Genomic DNA, 24,578 nt, shown 5'->3' with positions numbered 1-24,578 from the left:
TCTGCCTGAAGATTTTAGATGCTGGTTATCTCCTGTCCTGGGTCTAGCCCAGAAGTAGAAATAAATTGTAGATAAATTTCCAAGAAAGTATAAAGGGAGGAGGAAGGCAGGTGTGGAAGATGTTTCTTCTCCTCTGTGGTTGCTGTCAGCTTTCTCCCTGAACAGTCCAGGAGGTCTGTGAGTTGTCTGAGGAAAAAGGAGGGAGCTAGGGAGCGGGAGCAGGACATGCTCTGCGAACACAGCGCCTGCCTTTTTGAAGGTGTGTGCTTTGCAATGGGTAATTTGCTCCTTTATTGTCTGCAGAACAACAGCAGTGACAGCATTGACTTTCTCTAATGAACAGCTGCTCGGTGCTAGAATCTGTTCCCGGAGGAGACTCGTGGGATGAATAAGGTTTCATGCTCCTGCTCCGCAGAGGGTGAGAAAGTTCGCGGAACAGAAGATAGCTGCTTGATTGTTGGCCATCTCCAAATCTTGAACTGCCGACAGCTGAGAGCTGAGTGTGTCACCGTGCAAGTCGGGTTTGACCTTCCAGCGCTTTCGCCGAGGCAGGGTGTTTATGGAGTCGGGAGAGAGGTGTTAGTTCCCGTCTGAGAATTCATCCTCTTGTCACTGCAAACGACCGTCACAAATTGGCTGAAGAAAAAACATTTTCCTCCTGTTGCGCTGCCCGAATTCTTTGCGGATTCTCTGCACAGACAGGAGCAGGGAGGTGGGAGGGGATAGCTGAGGAATTAGGGATGCAGCAGAGGCAGCCCCAAGTTGGAAACTCTTGAAGTTTGAAATCACTCGTGTATGTTACAACTCAAGCTGTAACTTCAAGCAAACATTTTGAGCTTTGTCCCAAGCATCTCCCCATGGTGCCTCCCTTCACGTCCCTGCTCACAGTTCCCCTTCACTTTGAAATGGTGCAGACTGGGGTTTGAGAGGTCACAGCCAGCCTGTGTGCCGAGAGCTGTCTGCCGTGCTCGCTGGCTGGCTCAAGGCTCCCTGTGCCCCCCTCCCCACCGCCTTTTGGTTTTATACTGCACTGGATCATAAGCGATTGGTTGTGTTTCCTCAGCGCCTGCTCACCGCCTGGCTGAGGGCACCCATGGGAGCAACGATGCAAAAAAGCGGAGCACCTGGGTTTGGCCAGACTTTCCTGTCTCAGGATAGGAAAGTGGAAAAATGCCTCAGTAAGAAGTCTGCTATAGTGAGTTGTTCCTTAACAATAAAACCTGGGGGAATATTTTGAAACATTTCTGCAGAATATCGGTAAGTCTCGACTCTTGCTCCGTGATGGCACCCGTGCTGTCTCCCTGTGCAAACACAAGCACGTGCACAGGTTGACGAACCGTGCAGGAAAAGAGTTAGTTCATCTCCAGCTCTTTCGGTGCACAGAGGATTTCCCTCGGCCTTAGTGCACTGCTCAGAGTCAGCTCAGAGCCATGTTTGCACCTTGCAGCGTTATTTCAGTAGAAGAGGGAAAAATTGATCCATCTGATTCAGGAGGGCAAGAAGTCCACAAAGGCCACCAGTGACAGTGAGTTTTGATAAGAATCCACAGGTTGTGCCTTGGGCTGTGCAAAGCTTTTGCCTAGAGCAGCTTTGCTACTTGGAAAGACAAAACAGAGCTGGGAAATCTCAAAGCCCGGGTTTTAAAGAGCAGCACTGTGGAAGCTTTGCGTGCCGCAGAAGGGGCAGCGTGGCGCAGGTGCGTTCAGTGACCTGCTTTGTTCAGACAGTGAAAGATGTCGTGGAAACTGCAGCTCTCCTTTCCTTTGGTTCAAACAGCATTCCCTCTTGACCTGAAATTATCTTAATGGCAAGGGAGAGAAAAAACTCACGTTGGTTTTACTCTTTCATGTTTGTTGGAATCCCCTGCATGGAGGTTTTCCTGGTTAGCTCGGTGCTGTTCCTGGGAACTCTTCAAAACAAACAAAACCTTAGCAGTTTTGCAGCAGTTAACCTATCCAGCCAGCCTATTGAGACAGCAGGTGAAAAATATACTCTAAGGGGGCTCAGTTTAAGGAGGAGCTTGAGGTCTAGGCTTGCTCTGACAGACCCGCAGTGAAATACAAAGCTGGAGAGAAATGTGTCTGTGTGCACAAGAGGTGTAGGGGGCGTTCAGCCATGCACACGCCAGGAACGTGCTGGGAAAGCAAGCAGAACTGTTTGGTTTTATAGTATAATTTGAATAATAATCAGTGACAAACAGATGTGGGGTCTGGGCTGATATGTTTTCCCAATAGTTTTTCAAGGCTGAAACCAGAGTTTTGGCTGAGGGCGATGGAAGCAGAAATGGATGTTTGAGCTACAGATCCCTGTGGCTGTTACCTCTCATGGTTGTCAGAGAGACCTTGAGTTGTGCCCTTGGATTTGGCTGTCAGGAAGCCCTGGTATCAGCTCTCTTTCTACCTGCTGCAGAGTAAGCACAGAGCTGGGTAAGTTGGTAGTTGTCAGCCCTTGGGGTTGCCTGGCCACCGGCAAGCTCCTTGCTCTTTGCTTCCCAGTGCAGCCAGGGCGTGGGACGGGCAGCGTGCAGGGCTGCTGCGGGACTTTTCGGGGTGAGGATGGGGAGGTGTTTCACTGGTCCTTCCCCAGCCAGGAGAAATGTGAGGCCCCCGGTGAAGCTGTAGGCTGTGCCTGTACAGCAGCGCTTCACCAGGAGGTTGCAGAGATGGACTGGTGGCTCCTGGGACCGCTTCAGGATGGGCATTTGAGCAGCTTGTAAAATCCCTCTCCTAGTGACTCGCAGCCCTACACGGCAGCTGTCGAGGGACCAAGTGATGTGGGACAAGTGCCTTCACATGAAGTTTCTGTGACCTGTAAGGTGCCTTTGCCAATCAGCACCTGGGACCATGCACCTGAGTGCAGCAGATGCGTGTTTAAGTCGTGTTTGAGGAGCTTTCTGTCTCGCTCTGCCCTAAGCTTGGTAGAGAAAGCTGCTTGGAAATCTGGCAGGGAATATATTGCCATCTGGCTGGTGTTATTTTCTAACTCTAGATTTATTTTTTTCCCCCCAGTACTGCAGAAGGGGACAGCTTTGTGCACACAGACACGTTTCAGCCATGTTCTGCCCGGCAGGTATGCAGGCAGCCGATGGTGTGCGGTAAAGCAGCTCACTGCCGGGGCAGGCTGGAAGTCTGTCCCCGACTACTCCTGCTCCCAGGACCTGGGGTGTAGGCTGCTGCCCTGTTCATTTTCACCAAAAGCTGCTGTGGCCCCACAGTGGGCGATGGGTCTCCAGGGTGGGCAGATGAGGCCGCTGAGCCCTGCGCAGGGTGAGCGGGCCTGAGCCAGTGATCTGTGGAGAGTGTGACCACGTGCAGCCATGCTGCCAGCTTTTCGGCAGAGAGCAGCTCCTCACCTGGCTCCTTTACACCTCTTTCCCCAGCTGACTCTTGCAACCAACCTCATCACAGCGTGTTGGGTTCTCCAGTGTCTTCCCAGCACTGTGGCTTTATCTCTAACAGCTGCTGTAAAAGCCTTTTCCTTTGCTTCTGGTGCTTTCTCATATGTTTCCTTCCAAATCCTGGCTGGAAAACTCCTTCTCCTTGTTCTTTCTCCCACGTTGCCTCATCCCTCTCTGCCATGTGGGGTAGAGAAAGAGTAGAGGTCTCACATTAGTGATGTGCTGAGCAGCCTCACCCATCCAGCTGGGTCTCGCTGGAGTCCCTGCGCCGTTGTTTTGCAGGACTAATGATTACTCGTGGATTTTGGTGCTTTATTGAGCTAGAGCTGGAGTGAAAAGAAAGCTGCTGTTCCAGAGAGCCTTGTGTTTCTCTGATCGTTCGGCTTACGTGCCTGTTATGGAAGATCTTGTGCCTGTTTTTGCATTAAGCCCATTTTTTGTCTTGGTAGTTCCCAAGCCCAGCCTTGGTGCCGCGGTTAAGAGTGGCTGGGACTTTGATCTGTTTGTCAATGAGGCCTCTGATGTGGTTTCTCCTTGTCCCCAAGTTGTCCTGCTGCAGCTGGACGTGATGGCTGTGAGGCTGAAAGTGTCTGTAGGCATGAATGATGTGAACAGCTCGTCTACGCGAAGGTAGCCAAGCCCTGGCCAGCCCACACCGTGCTGTACGCAGGAAAGGAGATTGCGTGTGCCTGTGCCCACCAGGCCCTCTGTGTCGCGTACTCGTTCTCTGGGAAGGAGCGCGGCTGGCGTCGCTTTTCCTTCATGCCCATGGCAGCCCTTGCTGCTGGTGTTCGCCCAGGGCTGGGGCTGCGGTTCGGTGGGGTCCAGCTGATGCCCCAGGCAGGGCCTGTGGGCGCTCCTCGGTCTCTGCTTCCATCTGCTGGGCAAGCTCCGGCTCCTGCCCGCCCGCTTTCCTGGGGTGCCACTGGGATTTTGCTGGCTCCTTTCAAACTGTGCTCGTGTAACACTACAGATGGAAATCCCTTTAACACAAGTATGGGCTGCAAGAAAATTTCAGTGTTGAACCAACTCTCTTTGGCAAGACTTCTGTGCTAGCCTGAATGGCAACGAGCCTGGAGATGGGCTAAGCACGGTGTGTTTGGTGCAGCGATGTGTAGCGTCCTGCCATGCAGGCAGCCTGTGTGCTGAAGCCAAAGCTCTGCTGGTTTACATTCACAAGAAAGTCAAGTATGAATGGATGTTGCTTGGATGCCACGTGAATGGCCAGTGTGGGTCAGGCCAGAAGTCCAGCCGTTGTGGTGCCTGCTCCAAAAGTGACCAGCAGGTGCTAGAGGAGAGCATGTAAAAAAACACTGGGTGGGGAGGACGTGGTGCTTTCCTTGGATATCTCCCTCGGCATCAGACGGTCAGGGATGTGGGGACGTCTTGGGCTGGGGACTGCAGTGAGACCTTCGTGTCTGAGTTTCGGTAAATGTGTCCTTCGTGAGCTTGTCTGAGTCACTTGGGTTTTGAACTCTGTAGCATCTTGAGACAGTGAGTTTGTACTGTGCAAAAAGATCCCGCTTTTATTTGTTTGAAACCTGTTGCCAGCAGCTTTCTCTGCTAGATCCTGGGTGCACCTGGAGCAGGCCTAAAAATTACTTGTCCTGTATGACTCTGTTTTTCTCTGGAGCATCTCTCCTGTGGGGAGAGGCTGAGGGAGCTGGGCTTGTTCAGCCTGGAGAAGAGAAGGCTGCAAGGGGACCTTAGAAATGCCTCTAAATATCTGCAGGGTGGGGGTCAGGAGGATGGGGCCAGACTCTTTCCAGTGTTGCCCAGCGACAGGACAAGGGGCAATGGGCACAAACTGAAGCAGAGGAAGTTCCAGCTGAACCTGAGGAAGAACTTCTTCCCTCTGAGGGTGACGGAGCCCTGGAACAGGCTGCCCAGGGAGGCTGTGGAGTCTCCTTCTCTGGAGATATTCCAGCCCCGCCTGGGCGCGGTGCTGTGCAGCCTGCTGTAGGTGACCCTGCTTCGGCAGGGGGGTTGGACTAGATGACCCACAGAGGTCCCTTCCAACCCCGAACATTCTGTGATTCTGTCTTCATGAGGACAACAACAAGTGTCCCTCAGAGTTAGACATGTTTGGAAGACCTGGATGAACAGGGTTGCTACTGTCGAGGTATTTGAACAGTCTGGTCGGCTCAAGAGTGCTTCAGTTGTTTTCATCTGACAACAGAAATTTGGCCGCTGCGAGGGCATTTCCTTAACCTTCCCTCAACCTCTGCTCAGCAGTGGGCAGATGCAGGCAGAAGGTTCATTTCAAGCCCAAAATCCCCGTCCTGTTCTCAAGACGTTGTGCAATGCAGCCTGTAGATCTTCCTGTAAACGATCCTTGATTTACGTGTTGGCTGTTTGTCTTGTGCACGTATCAGCTAAATAGCACCCTTTGCTCCAGAGGTGTCATGGCCGACTGAGTCTTTGTGCCTTCAGGTGAAGGCCTGGGCACAGAGGCTTGACCTCTCTTTCTTGCAGTTTATAGGAAAGTGCCTGGATGCTAGAATTTCTTTAACCAAGTTGCTGGATTCTTTCTGAGCTGTTACAATGCCGTGGCAGAGGGTGTGTTGTGTTGCTGCTGCTCTGTTTGAGGTGTCTGGTTTCATCTAATTAGCAAACATCCATTTAGCAACAGTTGAGGAAGGTGCTGCTTTGAAACTACTTAATTTCCATGTGAAAATCCTGATACTGATTTTTACTAGGGCCAGAGTGATTAGAGTAAATCTGCAGGGCACCCCTTGGTTCATTTCTGTAGCAAAAATACTGCGGTCATGTAAAACCAAGACCTGCTTTTCTCCTCCGACTGGGCGTGAGCTGTTGCCACACGTCAGGCTGCCTGGGGAAGCACGGCCAAGGTGTCTGGGCTCTGCGTTTTGTGTTTTTCTAGGGACTTTGTGACTTGGAAGGACAGACTTTGCTTTCTGTTTTTGACATTAGGTTCCCAGCCAGCGGGAGGAGATGTCACCATCGTCGCCGCTCCGGAGAACACCACGGTGGTGGCCGGGGAGAGCGTGGTGATGGAGTGCATGGCGGCTGCCGATCCCACCCCCTTCGTCTCCTGGATACGACAGGGTGAGCACGAGGGACAGAATTAAGCTTTTGTTGTCAAGAGGAACCTGTGGACACTTTATTTTTAAAATCCATTAACAGGCAAAAAAAAAAAAATCTGTGTGGCAGGAAGGGTGCTTGTTACGTCTGCACCTAATGACGCAGGTGGTGTCACAATGTGGGGTGTCCTTGCTAAACTGGAGTTACTAATTAAATCTAGAAGGTTACAAAGCGCGCAGCTCGCTTTATAGCTGTTTGACCTGTGAAAGAGATGAAGTTTTAGTGCCTGGATGCCTGTTCATCTAAATTAGTCATCTTCATTGTGTGAGCTTGAGCACTGAAGGTCGTGAGATGAGGTCAGGTCCAGCCACTCCTCCGGGGACTCAGAGGTTAGTGGGGATTCTGCGGAATCTGCCATGGCACTGGAGAAATATCTCGTATTATCTTGCAGGATTATAAAAATGCGAGAAGATCTGTTAATCATTGGAGTGGCTGGGAGTGTTGCTGGGAGGTTTTTATTCAAAAGTCTTGCTGTGGTCAGATTGGTGATGAGAGGACCAAGAAGATGCTTAGGTCTCGTTGAAGATGTACAAATGAGCCGGACTGGCATACGTCACCACGGGCTGATAGCCTAAATCACGAGTAGGGTGCTAGTGTCACTTCACTGAGTGTCACATCCATCAGATGGGTTTCAGAGGCTCTGACTGAAGACGTTCTCAGCTCAGGAGTTGAATCTCCCCCAGAAAAGGCTCTCTGTCATTTTCATAAATCTGGGTCATGGTCTAAGACTCCTCTCCCCTGTAACTATTTGTTGTGGTTGGTCTTCAGCCCAGACTTGGCCACAGGCAGTGACTTTAGTGTGTATAAATATTTCCTCTTCCCCACAAAAAAGGAGCAAAAAAAATCTCAGAGGATACATCTTTGGAAATCAAATCAGCAAGCATTAAATGTTCTGGCAAAAATGTTTCTTTTTTATCCTGTGCACTTCACAATTACAAATACTCAGCTTTCCCATGCTAGATCACATATTCGTTGCTTTACTGAGAGCTACCGATGCCCAGAGTAGAGCAGACATTATAAGACTTAATTACTATGAAAGTTTTTTGGATGAGGGGAAGAGGAGGCGGAAGGGGGGAAAGGTTGCTGAAACAGTTCCTTGCATGCTTTATTTTAAAGTGTTTGCTAGGTCCCCCACTGCTTCCCAGTGTGGACTCTTCAATTAGAAAAGATGGATGAGCAGTGCTAGCCGTTCCGTGTTACACAAGCGCGTTTCTCTCCAAGGCTTTGTTAAGGAGCAGGCCGGGTCACTGGGCGATCAGTCGTGTAGGTAGCACGGAGGATCGTACCTCCAGGTTGCCAGTTTGGCTGTTGCCAGCCTTGGTGGCGTCAGCTAATTGCTACCATCTGGAGTCGGATTTTCAAACCACCCAGTGCAAACGGGGTGCACAGATTTTCTCCTCCTCTGGGCGTGCAGCCACTGAACTGTGAGACCACCTGAAGACCCCCAAAATGGATGGAGGGGGCAGAGGACCTGATCTCAGCTGCGTTCCCTGCTGATGGTGCTAAGTAGGTGCAGCTGCTCACAGCGGAGGTGGAGAGCTTGCTCCTGTCTCCAGATACAGGCTCAGCTGAATCTGTGAGAGGCAAAGACAGGCGAGTACTGAGTTTTTACTGTCTGAAGGACATCCGTGCTGCTGCAGGTGGAGAGGGACAAGCTCTGGTGTTGCACAGGTACTGCACAAGTTCGCTGGCTCTCCCAGTCTGCTGACTTGTGCCAGAGCTGGCCATGGCTTCCTGACCTCCCGTCCAGGTCTTTCCTTGGCAAGACTCTGCTTGCTCATACTCCGTCCCCAGCTCTTGGCTTTCCTCCCCCACACTCATTCAGAGGTACCAACACCACGGTTCCCGTGCTTCTCACATCAGAGCAATGCTGAGAATAAGCAGTGCCCAGCGCCAGCCTCCTGCCTTGTCCGTGGCGTGCTGAGGAGCCTAGGGCTATCTGATGCTGTAAAAGGATGGCTCAGCTTCTGGCCAGGGGGATGGAGCCACCCTTTACTCCTTCCCTGCTCAGCAGTGCTGAGCATCTAGCCAGGAGAGTGAGGAGAGGGCAGCCCACAGCCCGTGTCTCTGACCCAAACACCAGAGCCCCAAGGAGAACCAGATATCTTCCTGATACCTCACGGGTCAGGAGCCAAGATGGGGGCAAAGAATGAATCGGGAAGCTCAGTAAATTTGGGTTCGTGTCCGGGACCTAGAGGAGGGAAAACCCCTGAGCTGTTGGTGGTTCAGCGCTCTTGCTGACGTTCGCATTAACGAGTGAGGGGAGGAGGCGTCCGTGTTTGTGCGTGGGGGTCAGCAGGCAGATCCAGAAGCTTTTCCAAAATGTGTGGTAGCATAGCTTTCCCTTGAACGTGCTGTTCCGAGGGGCTCTTGTTGCAGGCACTCCCTAGGCATCAGAGACTGTTTTGATCCAAACCAGAACTTTTTTGGTTCTTACAGGCTAAACTGAACCTTGGGCCAGTGTTGGCCGGGGCTGGCTGACGCTCGGTCGAGCACTGCGGAGTGTCCCAGCAGGGATCATCCTCTGGGCTGGGGTTTGGGACGTTGGGGTCTCTGCTCCCCTGCTGTTATCCTGACTCTGTAGATGTGTTGTTTACAGGCTTTACTAAAGGGTGGCGTGGAGCTCCCTCCCACATTTGTGCACGTTTCTTCCTGCAGATGGAAAGCCCGTTTCCACAGATGTGATTGTGCTGGGCCGGACAAATCTCCTCATTCCTTCCAGCCAGCCCCATCACTCGGGGGTCTACGTCTGCCGTGCCAACAAACCCCAGACCAGGCAGTTTGTTACAGCAGCAGCTGAGCTCCGGGTCCTTGGTGAGTAGAGAGTGGGATAGATGCTCCAGGTAGCTGTAGATCACCTGGACCAACATCCAGGAGCTCCCCGAGAAGTTGCATTTGTGGCTTCTGCTGGGTAAGAAGGGAGCAAGGTTATAGCCCGGAGGCCCTGGGCTGGGGTAGGTCTCGGTGGGAGAGTCACCTCTTTAATTTCGGGTTTAGTTTCTTGTATTTACCGAACCATTTTATGCCTTATTCTTGTTTCCAGGGTTCCCCCGTGGAAATCTGTATCAGCAATTAACTTTCAGTATCGTGGGAGCCAGCAGAGAGAACAGTCTAGGATCAGGGAACGCAGCACATGATTGATACAGAATTTATTTTTCCTTTTGGACAGAGTCTAAATTAAGCCCCTAGAGTCTGCCTGGCAAATCCTATCTTGTAAGCAAAGCTGCTACTGAATAAAACATAGCGCTGAGCGGGGAGGAGAAGGGATTTGCTTTGCTATCTTCTCCTCCTCCTTCCTGCATTAATTTGTCCCCTCTCCTCCCAGCTACACCCAGCATCTCCCAGGCTCCTGAAACCATCTCACGCACCCGAGCCAGCACGGCCCGGTTTGTCTGCAAGGCGGAGGGCGAGCCAGCCCCAAGCATTCACTGGCTGAAGAACGGCGAGGCCATCCTCTCCAACGGGCGGGTGAAGGTGCAGAGCAGCGGGAGCCTCGTCATTAACCAGATCGGGTTGGAGGATGCTGGCTACTACCAGTGCGTGGCTGAGAACAGCCTGGGCATGGCTTGTGCCACTGCCAAGCTCTCAGTGATCGTGCGGGAGGGTTTGCCCAGCGCTCCCAAGAAGGTGTCAGCCGTGTCCCTCTCCAGCACCACAGTCCTGGTGTCCTGGGAGCGGCCAGAGTACAACAGCGAGCAGATCATTGGCTTCTCGTTACACTACCAGCGGGCTGTGGGTAGGTGTTACCGGCCTGTGCGACACAGCTGTGTTGCAGGTACAAGACACAAGGCACAGGTCGTCCCTGCTTGTGACAAGTGTGAGGCAATTCCAGTTAGTTTTGCCCTTTGCATTGCAGGTAAAGGACTTTTCTCTTGGAGTCGGCATCGGCCGGTGACAGTGGCTGTGGATTAGCCGCCACGTACTAATTGGTTGACCAGCAGTAGCGTGTCCATGTACCGGAGTTGTCTGGATTCCGCTGGGACCAGGCACTTTGGAAATTTATTTCTGTTCCTTACCTTTTCCCCCAACACATTGATTTTTATATGCAAAGGATGTGATTATTAATGGAGATATTAAACAGCTACATTGTGTGCAGGGGTAATCACTAAATCATTCCCACCCAGAATGTGAAGTGAGGCACTCGGGTCTCTTGGGGTCTGTCTTCCCAAACAGCCAGCAAGCCAGTACTGCTGCTGAACTGTTGCCAGAGCTCTTTTGAAAATTAAGCTGGTAACTTCAGCTGCCTTAGCATGGATTGAGGAGCTTGAGTCAAAATGGAGATGTTAACATTGAGGCATTGAATGTGTCCGCCCAAACAATTCACAGAAGAGATGGGTTTCGTGCAGGTGCTGGGGAAATTGGAGAAGACATAGCGATTTTTAGGGTGGATTTACACTATGGACCTTGTGAACGAAGTGATTTTTTCGAGGAGTGCCTTGGCAGTTCACTGACCTGCTGATCAGTGTTTCCTTGGCTCTAGGAACAGATAATGTGGAATACCAGTTTGCTGTCAACAATGATACCACTGAGCTGCAAGTCAAGGACCTAGAACCCAACACCAACTATGTCTTCTACGTGGTCGCGTATTCTCAGCTCGGAGCCAGCCGGACGTCCTCTTCCATCGTTGTTCAGACCCTGGAGGACGGTGCGTTGAGTTAGATGGGTACTGGTGCCTGTAAAATGTTCTTGGCCTGTTTCATGGTGAGCATTGAATATGCTATGGAGAATAGTATCAACTCCTAGAAACCCAAACGTGCTGCTCCTACGGCTTCTTGCCAGAAGCCCTTTTGAAAAAAGACAACAAACCAACCAAAACCACAGCACCCCACGCTGGTCTGATCATCACCTTGGGTGATAAAGACCATGAAAATGATCTTACTGACACTGGGGCTCATGAGAATCCTGTGGGAACTGCAGTCGGCTCCTCTGGGCTTGCCCCTAGCTAATCTGATACTGCTCCAGACTGGACTCTGGGCCAGACTTGAGAGACATCTATTGCAATTTGTAGGGTTAGGAGCAGCCTTGAGGTTGGTTCCCTTACGAGCCAGTAGTTTGTGTTGCTTTTACCATGGATCACGTAGCGTTTTGCAGGCAGTAAAGGCAGCGTGCCAGAAGGACAGCTGCTCAACAGGGGAGGACATGTACGGCTTTCAACAGACTGCAGGACAGAGGCAAGAACCGGTGGTTTTGGCAGACGTCGTGCAAGCCCCTGCTATGCTACAGGGTGCTTTTTATGTTTTTAATACTCCTGACATAGTGAACCGTGTGTGTCTGCAGCCTGAAAAGCGGAGTTGAAAGCTGCCTGCAGCGCTGAGCTGTGATTCTCGAGGGAATGGGGATTCCCGGACTGAAGTCTGGATCGCTGAGCCATCTCCTTGAGTGTCTCCTCCGTGCTCCACAGCACAGCGTGGGCTGGTTAGCTGATCCGTGCTAACCTGACCATTTTTCAGGGGAGACGGGGTCGCGGTTTGCTTCCCTAGAGGGTAGCGTGGTGTGGGCAGCAGGCTCTAAGCAGCCTGTCTGAGCGGAGCAGCCCACCGTCTACGCTCGCCGGACACCCTGACAGTGGTCTGAGCTGCTGGAGAGCTGCGGGGTGATGGTTGCCCTGTGACAGGCAGCGTGTCACCAGTGGCTGCGCAGGGCCGAGGCCAGGCAGTGGCCTCCAGCCAGCTGAGAGAGCTGGCAGAGGTGTGTGGAGGTCTCGCCCCGGTCTTTGCTGACTTCCCGTTGTTGCTTCTGCCCAGTTCCTAGTGCTGCCCCTCAGCTGTCCCTCTCGAGCATGACTCCTGGTGACATCCGTGTGACATGGCTGCCTCCTCCTCCAGAGCTGAGTAATGGCAAGATAACGAAGTACAAGATCGACTACTGCACCCTCAAGGAAGGTGAGGGGAACGCTGTTTGGGGGGTTGTATCTTCTGCTCCAGCAGTGTTAACAGCATGTCCTGTTGAGGGGAGGAGGTGCAAGGCTGAAAACGGGGGGACCCCTTTTACCCAGGGCAGGAGAAGAGTCCCCTCTCAGCCTGGTTGTGCTATTGGTAATCACAGCAGTGCCAGTGCTGTGCTACTTCACGCTACTCCGAGGTGCCTTTTTCTGTTGCTCTGGAGGAGCCTGTGTCCCCAGGGGAGTGTCCTGACGCTGGCGTTGTCTGTGCTGCCCCGTGCGTGTCCGCGTGAGCAGCCCTCCGGTGCCGTCTGCACGGTGTGTTTTGGGGGAAGAGCTTTGTGCTGGCTGGGGAAGAAGGGTAGATGCACTCGCTTCCTTCAACATGGAGTCTAATCAGGGTGATCCTTGTGGGGAAAAAAGCAAGTGTCCTAGACAGGCTGTCTTGCTCTATTGCTGAGTTTTATCCAGTTTTATTTATTGTCAGACTCTCTAAGAAGCCCTCAGAAGGGATAGTAACATTTACCTATGCTGGATGCAGATGTTCCAATGCCACGTGTGCTTGCTTTGCAGATCCTTCTGGGTATTTGCTCTTAAAACTGTCAAAGCTCTGCAGCTTCTCACTTCCTGGGGTCATGATACTTACTAAGAGAAGGATGGGGAGTGTGGTTAAGTGCTGCACGTGTTCCCATGTGTTTGATCTGGATTAGTAGTCTGCACTGGGACTCCTAGCTCTTATTTTTTTGCCCTGAACCTGCATGTGGTTCTGTGGCATTGTGAAACCTTGGCGACGTTTGCAGTCCAGGGATCCCACTCAGTAATCATAGATTCATAGATTCATAGAATCATAGGTTGGAAAATGCTGTTACATAGCAGGGACAGCGCTCCCAGCTGAGCTTACACCAGGTGAAGCTCAAAAGCAAGACCTCTGCATTCACCAAACAGGCAAGACCAATTAGTTGTTACAGTGAAAATCCCAGGCCATTCTCAGTTTAAATTTCCTGTCATCTCCCTTAGGAACTTCAGTGGGCTAAAGAGAGAGTGGTAAGACCTGGCATGGGTGAAGGTGTGAATTTTGCAGAAAGCAGGGCTGCTGGGCAGTTCTGGTTCACATTAGGGTGAGGCCTTAAATACAGTGAGGAGAAGCACTGGAACAGCTGCTGTCGGCTGTGTTCGTGTTCTGCCGTCGCGTCAGCAGCGGCAGAAGAGTTTCTGACAGCCCTCCTCCAGGCAGGCTCGGTGGGGCTGAAGGAGGTGGCAGTTTGGAGTGTGCTGGAGGGGATTGTCAGTCAGGACATCAGCTCTGTCCAGTCTTTAGTTTTTCCTGGTGGTGTGAGATTGCGTTGGGCAACGCCAAGGCAGCCCAGGGCGTGCAGATGACACTGCGTAGGTGGGCTTTGTGGCTGCTCGGCTCTATTTCCCTTTGACTGGGAAAACTACATTTTCAATGGTGTTGCCTTGGTTCCAGCAGATCAGGTCACCTCCATGGAAGTGGGTGGAAATGAGACTCAGATCACTCTCTACTCGCTCCATCCCAACAAAGTATACAAAGTTCGCATCGCCGCCAGCACCAGCATGGGCTATGGGGCCCCTTCTGAGTGGACCCAGCATCGGACTCCCGACAGGGACAACCAGACGCATGGTAGGAGGCTGGGTAGTGCCTGGGATTGGGGCAGGGTGTGCAGGACACTGGGGAATCAGAGATACTTTCATTAGGGAATTGTAACCATTGCTTTTGGTTAGACCAAAGTACACCTTTTATCTTTCTGTTGAGTAGCCCCTGTAGGTCTTGCTGCTTGCCTGGGTGGTGGGGTCTTTCCTCCCTCCTGTGCAGCTGTGAAAACTCTTAGAAAGAAAGAAACAGACAAAACCCCCAAGCTCCAATGTTACGACATTTGGGAGTGGATAGACAGTTCTGCCGAACAGAACTGAGCCCAAGCCAGACTCCAGCAGTGGTTAAAGATGGCTTTATCTCTGAATACCTTGAGAAATTCCCCCAGCGACTTTGCAACGTTATATTTTTTCCTGTATCACCTGGCTGGTAAAGTCAACGGTAGAGCATAACTGTACCACTCTTGTCAGAGAGCGGAGACATCCTGCTCACAGGACAGCCTCTCCTCACACCCCTCCCTCACTGCCAAGGACAGGGAGGATTCGGTACAGCTGGGACATGGAAACAAGTGGCTGAACATTGTTCTCTTGTCTTGTTGTTCTTCTAGTTCCATTTGCCCCGACAGAATTAAAAGTCCGAGCGAAGATGGAGTCTCTTCTGATAACGTGGCAGCCCCCAGCCAACCATGCCCAGATATCAGGCTACAAGCTCTACTACCGAGAAGTGGGCCCAGAGGAGTCCAGCGATGAGAGCCCTGTGGATGGTGCTGAAGATGAGAGCTGGGACGTAGGACCCATAAAACTAAAGAAGAAAGTGAAGCAGTACGAGCTGACTCGACTAGGTTAGCGGGTTACGTCTTCTTGGCAGTTGGCGTGGAAACGCAGGGTCTGTCTCTTGCCCTGTGGGATGCTTCTGAGAGGCTCAGTGATCTGCGTGGCTGCGGTTACGTAGGACCAGGACCATGTGAGCTGAACTTTTTTCAGAGCACCCAAAATACTTTCTGGAATAGGGCTCTTGGAGCTTATCCTAAGCTGAGTTTAAAACAGGTAACAGGGATTGTATTTTTAACCAAGGGCTAGTAATACACTTACTACGTGCTAGTAAGTGGACCTAAATCAATTAGTGGTTTTTACTGTGTCACTGTAAAGAGTGCATAGATTAAAATCTCCTGTCAGGACAATGATGTCTCCTTCCCTGTGTATTTCTAAGAAGCTCCATAACTGCATGCTGGTTGAAATCTCTGTATTGAAATGCAGAGATGGGTTAATTCAGAGGATGCTAATTTTGGGCCAGTATTCTCCTCCACCTCCCACTAAGGGAAAAGGGGCAGAACAGTGAGTGTCTGTGGCTGGAGAACAAGTCTGCACCGCAGATGCGTCCTTGAAACACGATTCTGCTTCTTAGAGTTCTTCCCTCCACCGCTTCATGCTTCATCCCTGCTACTGCCCAGTGAGCTGAGACTGTGGGGCGAGTGTTTCTCGTGCTGGTTCACCTTACACATCCAGCATACGTATTATGCATGGTGTAAAGGCCAGGCTGCAGCACCTGGAAAGACAGTTTGTGTCATCGCTGAGTAGGTTTCCAGCTATGTTGCAGCCATCCTGCCACTGAGAGGGTGTTAACAGTTATGAGTTTCTCTGCAGAATTTCGGTCTGTAATTATTGCACTGAGGAAACCACATGGGAACATTGTCACGCGCTGCACTAACCCCTGGGAAGTCAGTTCGCGGAGGGACTCGGGAGTGGGCTGAATTGGTTCCAAATGCTCTGGCACGATGATGCTGAGAAGGCTGCTTGTTCTTCTGTAATTACTTCCTTAAATTTGGGCATCCGTCAAGCCCTAATGGTTTCCTTATGATTTGGGGGTGGTGTATCGGCGATCATTGGGTCAGGAAGAGAGTCTCGGGTTTCTTCCAGCCGTGGATGTTCTCTTTTCTCCCCCTTGCGCTGCTGAGTGACGTACTCTTGCATGCGTACAGTAGAGGAAGAGGTCAGGAGTCTGGCTGTGCGGAGAAAGGCAGGGGGTCTGGACGTGAAACAAGGAGGAGGAGTGGTTGGGTTTTAGAAGGGTTTCGTTTTGTGGCGGGGAGCTACCCTGTGAAGGTACTTACATCTGCGTTAGGGGTCTTGTAGGCAGGGCGGGTAGCGGTCTCGGGAAGGGTTGGCAGCCCTAACATGATCTTTGCTGCTGAGGAATCAGCTGGGGGGATTTCCCAGCTTGTGGGTATCTGCCTGGGAAGCAGAGCGGTGGAAACCTCTCCGAAGATCCCTCTAAAAGCAAACAAACGAAATACCCAGCGCTGTCTCTTGGGAGTGTCTCTTGGTGTCAGGGTAAGCGGGCTGCGTGTGGTGAACGGTGCTGGCCCACGGGAGGTGGCCTGTTGGAGAGGTGTCACGGCTGAAGCTACAAATAGGGTCAAGAGCTTGAAGAGATGAGAATAGAAAAGCAAGTTCTTTGTTTACATAGAATAGAATATTTCAGTTGGAAGGGACCTGCAACCATCATCTAGTACAACTGCCTGACCTCTCCAGGGGTGCCCAAAAATTAAAGCAAATTCTTACGGGCGTTGTCCAAATGCCTCTTAAACACTGACAGGCACAGGGCATCGACCACCTCTCTAGGGAGCTTGTTCCGGTGTTTGAAATGGTGTCAGGAAATCCCGGGTTAGGCACTGGGAACACAGGGCTGTAGCTCGGACGTGGCTGCACACCACACCGGTGCGAACAAGGTCCGAGTTGCGCGCTGGAGGCTGCGTAGTGCTGCAGCGTGCTCACTGAACGCCCCTTGGCTCCACGTCTCTGCAGTCTCACTGGAGCCAGCGCTCTGCCCCTTGGCTTGTCTTCGTTTGGGGTGCAGCCTGAGAGACAAAACTCCTGTCCCGCTGCTTCTTCCTGCACAGCTCGATTTTGATTTCCTGGTTTTTCCTTGTTTTTCTCCCAGGATCACAGCAGGGCAAGAGGGGGAAGCGCTTTCTGGGGAGACGGCTCCTTCCGAGGCGTGCCTCAGACGGAGGTGGGTGGATGGGTGTGCAGGAGGCAGCTGTGGACAGAGCTTTCTGAGCACAGATCCTCGTTACTCACAGCGACAACACAACTGTTACACCGGCAAAGAGCCCTGCCCGCGTCTCCTGTAACATCAGGCTGCGTTTGACGCTGCAGCAAGGCCTTGTGCTGGTCCAGCGTGAGGTTCTGTGTCCACCAGCTCTTCTGTCCTGCAGGCTTCCTCATCCTTTGCCTTACCCCCTGCGTCTGGCTTCTTGATTTTGCCTTCGGTAAAGTCCCAGCTATCTCCATTTTAGCTGTCTGAAATAAAAGAAGACTTTTCTCCCATGCTCGTGCTAACCTGTGGAGCAAACCGTGTCTCCTTAGAGCGATACTGCTAATGGCCCGCCTTGTATCTTGTCTGAGAGTTACGTGCTGGAATCCTGTGAGGGCAACTGTTCAAAGGCATGTAGGAAATACAGCAATTTCCTGAGCCCACAAAATCAAAAGGAAGCTGTCCTAAATCACCAGGAGGGCTTTTCCCTGAGAAATTCTCATTGACTTCCATCTGCATTGTTGCAGTTAAGTCTCTGAACCGGTGTGCAACTACCAGGGCTCTACAGGAAAAATAAATGGTGAGGATCTAATCCTGTCTTCCACATTCCCATGAAGGAAAAGTGCATTCCTCTTGGAGTCACTCCCTGGAGAGCAGGGTATTTTCCCACTTAGAGGAAAGTATGGCCTATGGCTTCTGGCCAACACAAACACCTTGAAAAACTGAATAAAACAACGTACTTAGCATATTGGATATATTATGCAGTCATCCAGATTAGCGATTTGAAATGATCTGGACTAGATTATTCTGCTTACATTTAATGTTTGATGGAATGCAGTGACATACATCTGTTTTCGTGCTGCCTACTAGCTTCTTGACAGCTTGATAGAGCTTTATGTCTGCGTGTTCTGAGAGCTTGAACATCTGGGCCTGTGTATAAGAATTGAAGCCAAGCCTCTGACTGAGAAATCCAAAATACCCCTATTTTCAGAATATGGATTGCTTGATCTTGTAGTAGAGCTCCTCTGGCATCATGTCTAAGTGGCTGCCATATCGATCCTGCCCAGGGCTGGAGATGGAGGACTTGCCCTCTCCTTCACTTTATTCTCCAACAGGAGCTGCCCCACATCTGTGAGCTCTTTCTCATCATTTTGGGTTGCATCATCCATGACGAGCTTGTGTCCAAGTGAAGCCCAGGCAGGAGGAGGAGTGTGTGTGCTGGCAAGAGACAGGCTGTGGGGTTCTTTGTTTCCCCAAGCCCGTGGTCCCAGCTCATAGGAAGTCGAGCACCCTTTGGCCCCTTCCCCCCCTTCTGTGGGTTTGAAGCATTTTCCTGCGGCTGCAGAGCGTGGAAATGCAGATCAGGCTGCCGTGGAAGCAGACAAAACTGTTTGCTTTTGGGATTCTTCCGGGGAGAAAAATGTGGCTGAATGTTTTTATATTCCGAGCGCGAACATGTGTTGTGGAGCAGAGAAAGCCTTTGGTAATTGGTACCATTAGCCTCTAGGAGCATAATCGGTGCAGTAATAATAAAATTGGCATCAGTAAGAAAGGTTTTATTCTGCTTACATTGTCTGGCAAAGAGAGCAGTGATCTATCAGGGCAGGGAATGAACAGGCATGTCCCAAATTAACAAACTTCATCAATGTGCTGCAACCAAGGCAACTGAAGGCAGTCTGGACTGCTCTCGCTGAGCTTCTGAATGGGCTGGCTGCTGAAGGGAGAAGCTGGCGAGTGTCTGACTTGAGAACTTTGTATCTCCCAAGTTGTTTTCTCCATTAAACAGCTCCATTAAAAAAAAAATCAGATGTAACGTAACACAGCACAGGAGTATTTCAGCTGATGAAAGGCTGGAGGAAAGAGGGAGGTGGATTTTGGACCACGGCAGCACTGTTTGGAGACAAACACAGCACGGAGCAGCCTGTCCTGCAGCTCAGTTTGGGTCCCAAGCGTGAGGTTCCCCTCAGAGCATGTGGCTGTCTGATGGAAGGGCATGTAACGAGGATCTTCGGGTTTGTGGTGTGGGCTTGGTGTGAGCTTTTCTAATTGCAAATCAACAAACTCTGCTGTGGAGGTAAAATAGTCACTGTACAACAAAAGCTGGCAGTGACTTAACTGGCGTGTGGGGACTTGCTGGAAGGAAGATCCTCACAGCAGTGAATAAATGAGAAGGGACTTTAAAAATGGGAGGTGCATTTTGGAGAGGAGAGGATGTCCTCGCTCCGCAAGAACAAACAATTCAGTGCATCCATATCTGTGGGAGAGAGAGGAGTCGTCATGCATAGGTTTCTTCAGTAGTCTGCAGGGAAGAAAGATCGGGAGATCCTGAGATGATGAACAGGCCGTGACCTGAGGTGGCTGATGCCCTGTCCCTGGAAACACTCAAGGTCGGGTTGGACTGGGCTCTGAGCAACCTGGTCTGGTTGAAGATGTCCTTGCTCATTGTAGGGAGTTGGACCTAGATGGCCTTGAAAGGTCCCTTCCAACCCAGACCATTCCATGATTCTGTGGCAGTGGTTAACCCTTGGTGGCTGGGGCAAGTCCATTTGCTCGTAGTAATTTCTGTAAAAAGTGAGGGGAGAGGACTAGAGAGTAGCTGTGATCTGTGCACCAGTTGCGAGGCAGCACTTGAATGTGAAGAACCTGTAAGTGGAAGGGGGGCTCCTCGATGTCTTTTAGCAAATACAACTCTGTTCAGGCTACTTTCATGAATGCTGAGAAAAGCTGGTCAGATCAAAGGAAACGTGTCTAACTGGGGGAGGGTTGGTAACAAAAATAACCCCAGACAAACCCTGATTGATTTTTTTCCAGCTCCTGGGAAACTCTATGAGGTGAAGCTGGTGGCATTCAATAAGCACGAAGATGGTTATGCGGCGGTTTGGAAGGGCAAAACAGAAAAGGCACCTGCAGCAGCAGTAGGTGAGGAATGTCCTTCGTTTGTTGTCTGTCTCTTCTGCTTGGCACGTGGCTTCAGAGGAGGGGTAGACGTAAAGTCACAGGAGATGAAGAGGGACAATGCAAAAAGGGGCAAGGTCCCAACATAAGGAAACTCCCTTTGACAGTAATTGCAAATTGCCTTGGAGGAATTGTCTTGGGAAGGAGAGGAAGGAGCAAAATGTCCTCGTTCTCGTTGGGATTGTTCCTACACTGGGTGTGGATGGCCTTCACCGCGTTCTCTCTGGCCCCGTTAGTGGCTCAGGGGTGGTCTTGGAAATACCAGTCAACCTCGGTTTCATCTCTTATGTTGTAAAGATTCAAGAAAGTGAATTAGCAGCATGCCAGGCTTTTTGCAGTGTTACAAAGAAAACAAAAGCTCTGAAGACCCAGGCTCTGTTCTTGGCTCTGCCAGCCTGTGGTGGGATGGTGAACAGCCTGGGCTCCTCCTTACCCTGGTGTGGGTCTGTGAGGTGGGTCGCTTTGAAGCTGGCCTCCTGTGCTCCACCGCAGCACACCACCACCGTACAGGCTTCATAACCTAGGTCTACTTTATTCCATGTTTTCTGTGTCCGTGATGGCTGTCTCGTGCCTGAATGTCACGTACGTCTCCACATCTCTTTTCTCTTTCTGTCTTCCGCCGTAGATCCTCCTGTGCAGAAAGGTCCTCCGCTGCCTCCAGTCCAAGTCTATGCAGAGTCCAACAGCTCAACTTCCATATGGCTCAGGTGGAAGAAACCTGACTTCACAACAGTCAAAATTGTCAACTACACTGTGCGCTTCAGCCCCTGGGGCCTGAAAAATGCCTCTCTTGTTACGTACTACACAAGGTAAAGAGGGGTGCTAAGGGTTCATCTGCTGTGTCAGGAATAAACACAGGGCAGGAGGAACCTGCATGGAAATTCCAGTACTGAGCAAAATCCTGGGTGTTTCACATGCTGGAAACATCTGCCCTGGTCACAGATGCATTCAGAACGGCTGAAATGTGGCACTGGGACTTCTCTATAACTTGAATAGCGGGGGGTCATTTACTGGCTGGTGTCTGCATCTTTTCTGCTCTGGTTGGACCTTACATGCTTGCTTCCCTGTTAATAACAAAGCCAGGCGCAGTTATGCCCAGTCTCAAAGCATTCATGATTTGTGAGATAGTCCTTGTAAATTTGGTTTAAAAATTGCTAGAGTTTAAGCAGTTATAATAAATTGGGGATATATGTTAAATCTGGATTCCCAGGTAGGTTGTCAGCCCATAACCAGGCTGTGTTTTCAAGTTTTTTTCTGCAAGTACATAAAAAATGGCCCTGGAGGCTGGGAACTTACTCTGCGCTGTAACTGGGAGCTGAGCTCTCTTGCATTCACGTGACTGCAGGAGACGAAGCTTTAGATGAAAAATCAAATAATGTAGGAGTTAGGATAATCTCTTGCGGTGCTCCTGGTAAGGTATCAAGGTGGCAGTGGGTGGGAGAACCACCTAGTGTTTATGGCCTTGTGAACGTGTCCTCTTTTGGCAGCTCGGATGAGGACATTCTCATTAGTGGGTTGAAGCCCTACACCAGGTATGAGTTTGCTGTGCAGTCCAATGGCGTTGGCATCGATGGGCCCTTCGGCAGCGTGGTGGAGCGGTTCACCCTTCCCGACCGTGAGTTCTTGTGGGAATCGAATCTTGATTTCTCCTGACTTTCCCCAAATCTCTGTCAAATCCCTCCTAATGTGCCCCTGAGAGATGCGGTAATCTCAGATCACCTCCAAGCTCTGGTGTCCCTGAGTGTGTAGAAGGCTGAGAGCTGCTAAGCATCCTGTTGGCATCCCCAAACCTGTTGAAGGAGTGCTGCTTTGGAAACAGGGACGAGCATGCGAAGAGAATCAGGGCAGCAATTGTTGTTACTGTGGGATTGCCTCTGGGTTCAGAGAAATCCTGCTCGTCAGGGAGAGCTCTGATATTCCGCTTCACAGAGCAGCAGCGATGGGCTTTGGAGGTGTTGTGTGTCCTGCCCCTAGCTGGGACTAGTTGCAGATCAAGCAAGGCTTTGGGGAGGATCGAGAAGAAAGCAACAAGGAGAAGGGGCGTGCTCTCAGTATTCTTTCAAATATAACCAACGTTGCACAGTCTCAAACTGAGCTGCATGGCTTCATCAGCACCGTCGCGTTTCCCTTGGCTGGTTGACCATGATCACAGGGTCACAGACTGTTCAGGGTTGGAAGGGGCCTCTGTGGGTCACCCAGCCCAACCCCCTTCCCAAGCAGGGTCACCTACAGCAAGCTGCACAGCACCGCGTCCAGGCGGGTCTTGAATATCTCCAGAGAAGGAGACTCCACAGCCTCCCTGGGCAGCCTGGGCCAGGGCTCCATCACCCTCAGAGGGAAGAAGTTCTTCCTCATGTTCAGCTGGAACTTCCTCTGCTTCAGTTTGTGCCCGTTGCCCCTTGTCCTGTCGCTGGGCACCACTGAAAAGAGTTTGGCCCCGTCCTCCTGACACCCACCCTTGAGATATTTATAAACATTTCTAAGGTCCCCTCTCAGCCTTCTCTTCTTCAGGCTGAACAAGCCCATGCACAAGTCCTGCCCTGTCCTGGGCTCAGCAGCCTCCTCTATGCGCTCTCCACAGCTCGTTTGGGTGAGGTGTCCGGCCACCCAGGGTGCCCATCATTTCATGCTCGCAAACAGGGCTGCGGCACCACTGAGGAGGGTTCAGAGCCATTGTCAACAGGTTGACTGCAGTCCTCCTCTTGTCTGCTGTTCATGTTGGGTCTTGTCTCTGCCAGGTCCCTCGACTCCTCCGTCTGACCTGCGGCTGCACCCGCTCAACCCCTACGCTGTGCAGGTGCACTGGTGCCCCCCCGTCGAGCCCAACGGCATCATTGTGGAGTACCTCATCCTGTATAACGCCAACAACACGCAGCCAGATGACATGTGGACCTTGCTGACGCGAGAAGGTGAGCCTCCTTGAGGAACTGTAGCACCCTACCAGGTCCTCCTCCTCCTGCCTGCTTGCCTGCCTACGGAGCCCTGCTTGGTCAGTTCTGCTGCCCTGATTTTTGCCTCACTTTGAGCACTTACAAATAAACATTTAAGAGCTCGTGCTGCCAGCTTTCTTGGAGTGCTGGGCCTTGCTCCTGGTCATACAGGAGAGTCCAAGGACACGACTGCTGAGACGTGAAATCATACATGTCTACAGCTGAAATAGTCATTATCATCCAGCAAACATCCTGCAGATACAGGCTGGCAGCCAGTAATTCCAGTATGCCAGCAACACTACCTGCAGTCTCTATCATCAGCTCTTTAAGCAGCAAGTTCGTTAATACTGACAGGGTTTACCCTGAATTACCTCTTAGAGCTCATGACGCAAAATCCCTCACTTCTGAGGGTCCAGCAGAATTCCACTACTGCTTTGCTGCAGCCTCTGAATACTCTTGAAACTGCACGTTTTAAACCTCTTTTGATTTGCTTTTGATCAGGAAATATCTTCAGCACTGAAGTGCATGGCCTGGAAAGTGATACCAGATACTTCTTCAAGATGGGAGCGAAGACTGTCGTGGGATCTGGCCCCTATTCCAACGTTAAGGATGTGCACACCCTCCGGGAGAAGCTGTCTGGTACGCATTGCCCCTTTGTCCCGGTGCAGGGAGCGAGTTGCGCTGCTGAAGACGGCGATTTGTCAGCAGTGGCATTTCTGTTTGCCGAGCAATTGCCTCTGCCGCTGCGCAGGACGCGAGAGGTGACTGCGTGCAGGCCAGTGCGGAGGATCATGGCGGAGTCCTCAGATGTGCAGCTCCACAGGCCGCGGGCAGCTCCAGAACCCATCCCGCAGCCGAACTTTGTCTCTCTTCACCATCCCAGCTCCTATGGAAGGGCACGGGCAGCCTGCACCTTGCTGCCTCCGTTAGGCCTGTGTAGCACGAAATTAATGAATGTGTGTAGATGCCAGTTTGCTTTAAGCTGCTCTGAATTGTCACTGCCGAGTAACCTTCTTCCTTTGTGTGTTATAGAGGCATCACCTATTGGTTCTAGTGAAGCTGGTGCTTCTCTGAACGCAAGGCGCTTTGTACCTTCTTCCCGCTAGCAGCTGAAACGGTGTATGTGTCCTTCCCCTCCTAGATGTTCTGGATATCCACTCCGTCACGGGAATCATTGTGGGCGTCTGCCTGGGGCTGCTCTGCATCCTCTTCTGCATGTGTGCCAGCTTCCGCAACAGCAAGCAGAGGTGGGTGTCACCTCGCCGCTGCGGGGGGGGAGGAGGCAGACTACGCCGAGCTGCTTCCCCGTGCTCAGCTGGGCTGTTTGGGATGCGGCGTCTGACATCAGTTAATACAAAGATGGAGTCTTGGGGATGCTAGCTGGCTAAGGAACATAGTGTAGTCTTTTCACTGATTGAGTTTCTCAGTAGTTTCTCTTTAATTTGCATTGTTAGACTATGTTGGCTCTTTACAGAGGCAGGAAAAAAAAAAAAAACCAAGAAAAGGGAAAAACCACTGTTTGCCAGATTATAACATGTGTCTGTTAGTGCAGGCGGTCTTTTGCTGCTGAGGTTGGACGGCTCTAAGGGTGTCTGGAAAGGGTTTGTTAACTTCCAGTTGGGACAATGCTGAAGGGCTTCCCAGTAAGGACAGGCTGGTTTA

General features: G+C 51.3%; 1 protein-coding gene across 2 annotated transcripts in view; it reads left to right on the top strand.

The window, feature by feature from the left end:
* The window catches only part of IGDCC4 (immunoglobulin superfamily DCC subclass member 4), a 100,332-nt gene that overhangs the window by 60,444 nt on the left and 15,310 nt on the right, over nt 1-24,578 (top strand). The window contains exons 5-17 of one of the 2 annotated variants that reach the window (XM_075431571.1): nt 6,332-6,466; nt 9,161-9,316; nt 9,828-10,238; nt 10,983-11,147; nt 12,247-12,384; nt 13,855-14,025; nt 14,603-14,836; nt 19,843-19,950; nt 20,612-20,795; nt 21,474-21,601; nt 22,725-22,895; nt 23,418-23,555; nt 24,058-24,163. In XM_075431571.1, coding sequence (XP_075287686.1) covers nt 6,332-6,466; nt 9,161-9,316; nt 9,828-10,238; nt 10,983-11,147; nt 12,247-12,384; nt 13,855-14,025; nt 14,603-14,836; nt 19,843-19,950; nt 20,612-20,795; nt 21,474-21,601; nt 22,725-22,895; nt 23,418-23,555; nt 24,058-24,163 — 2,245 coding nt within the window. Of the gene's footprint in view, nt 1-6,331; nt 6,467-9,160; nt 9,317-9,827; nt 10,239-10,982; nt 11,148-12,246; nt 12,385-13,851; nt 14,026-14,602; nt 14,837-19,842; nt 19,951-20,611; nt 20,796-21,473; nt 21,602-22,724; nt 22,896-23,417; nt 23,556-24,057; nt 24,164-24,578 lie in introns of both variants that reach the window. The other variant, XM_075431570.1, reaches the window with a different exon arrangement.

This window comes from Opisthocomus hoazin, chromosome 10 (genome assembly GCF_030867145.1).
Source record: "Opisthocomus hoazin isolate bOpiHoa1 chromosome 10, bOpiHoa1.hap1, whole genome shotgun sequence".
Lineage (NCBI taxonomy): Eukaryota > Metazoa > Chordata > Aves > Opisthocomiformes > Opisthocomidae > Opisthocomus > Opisthocomus hoazin.
The sequence above is the reverse complement of the archived record's forward strand: the minus strand, read 5'-3'. Positions and strand labels throughout refer to the sequence as shown.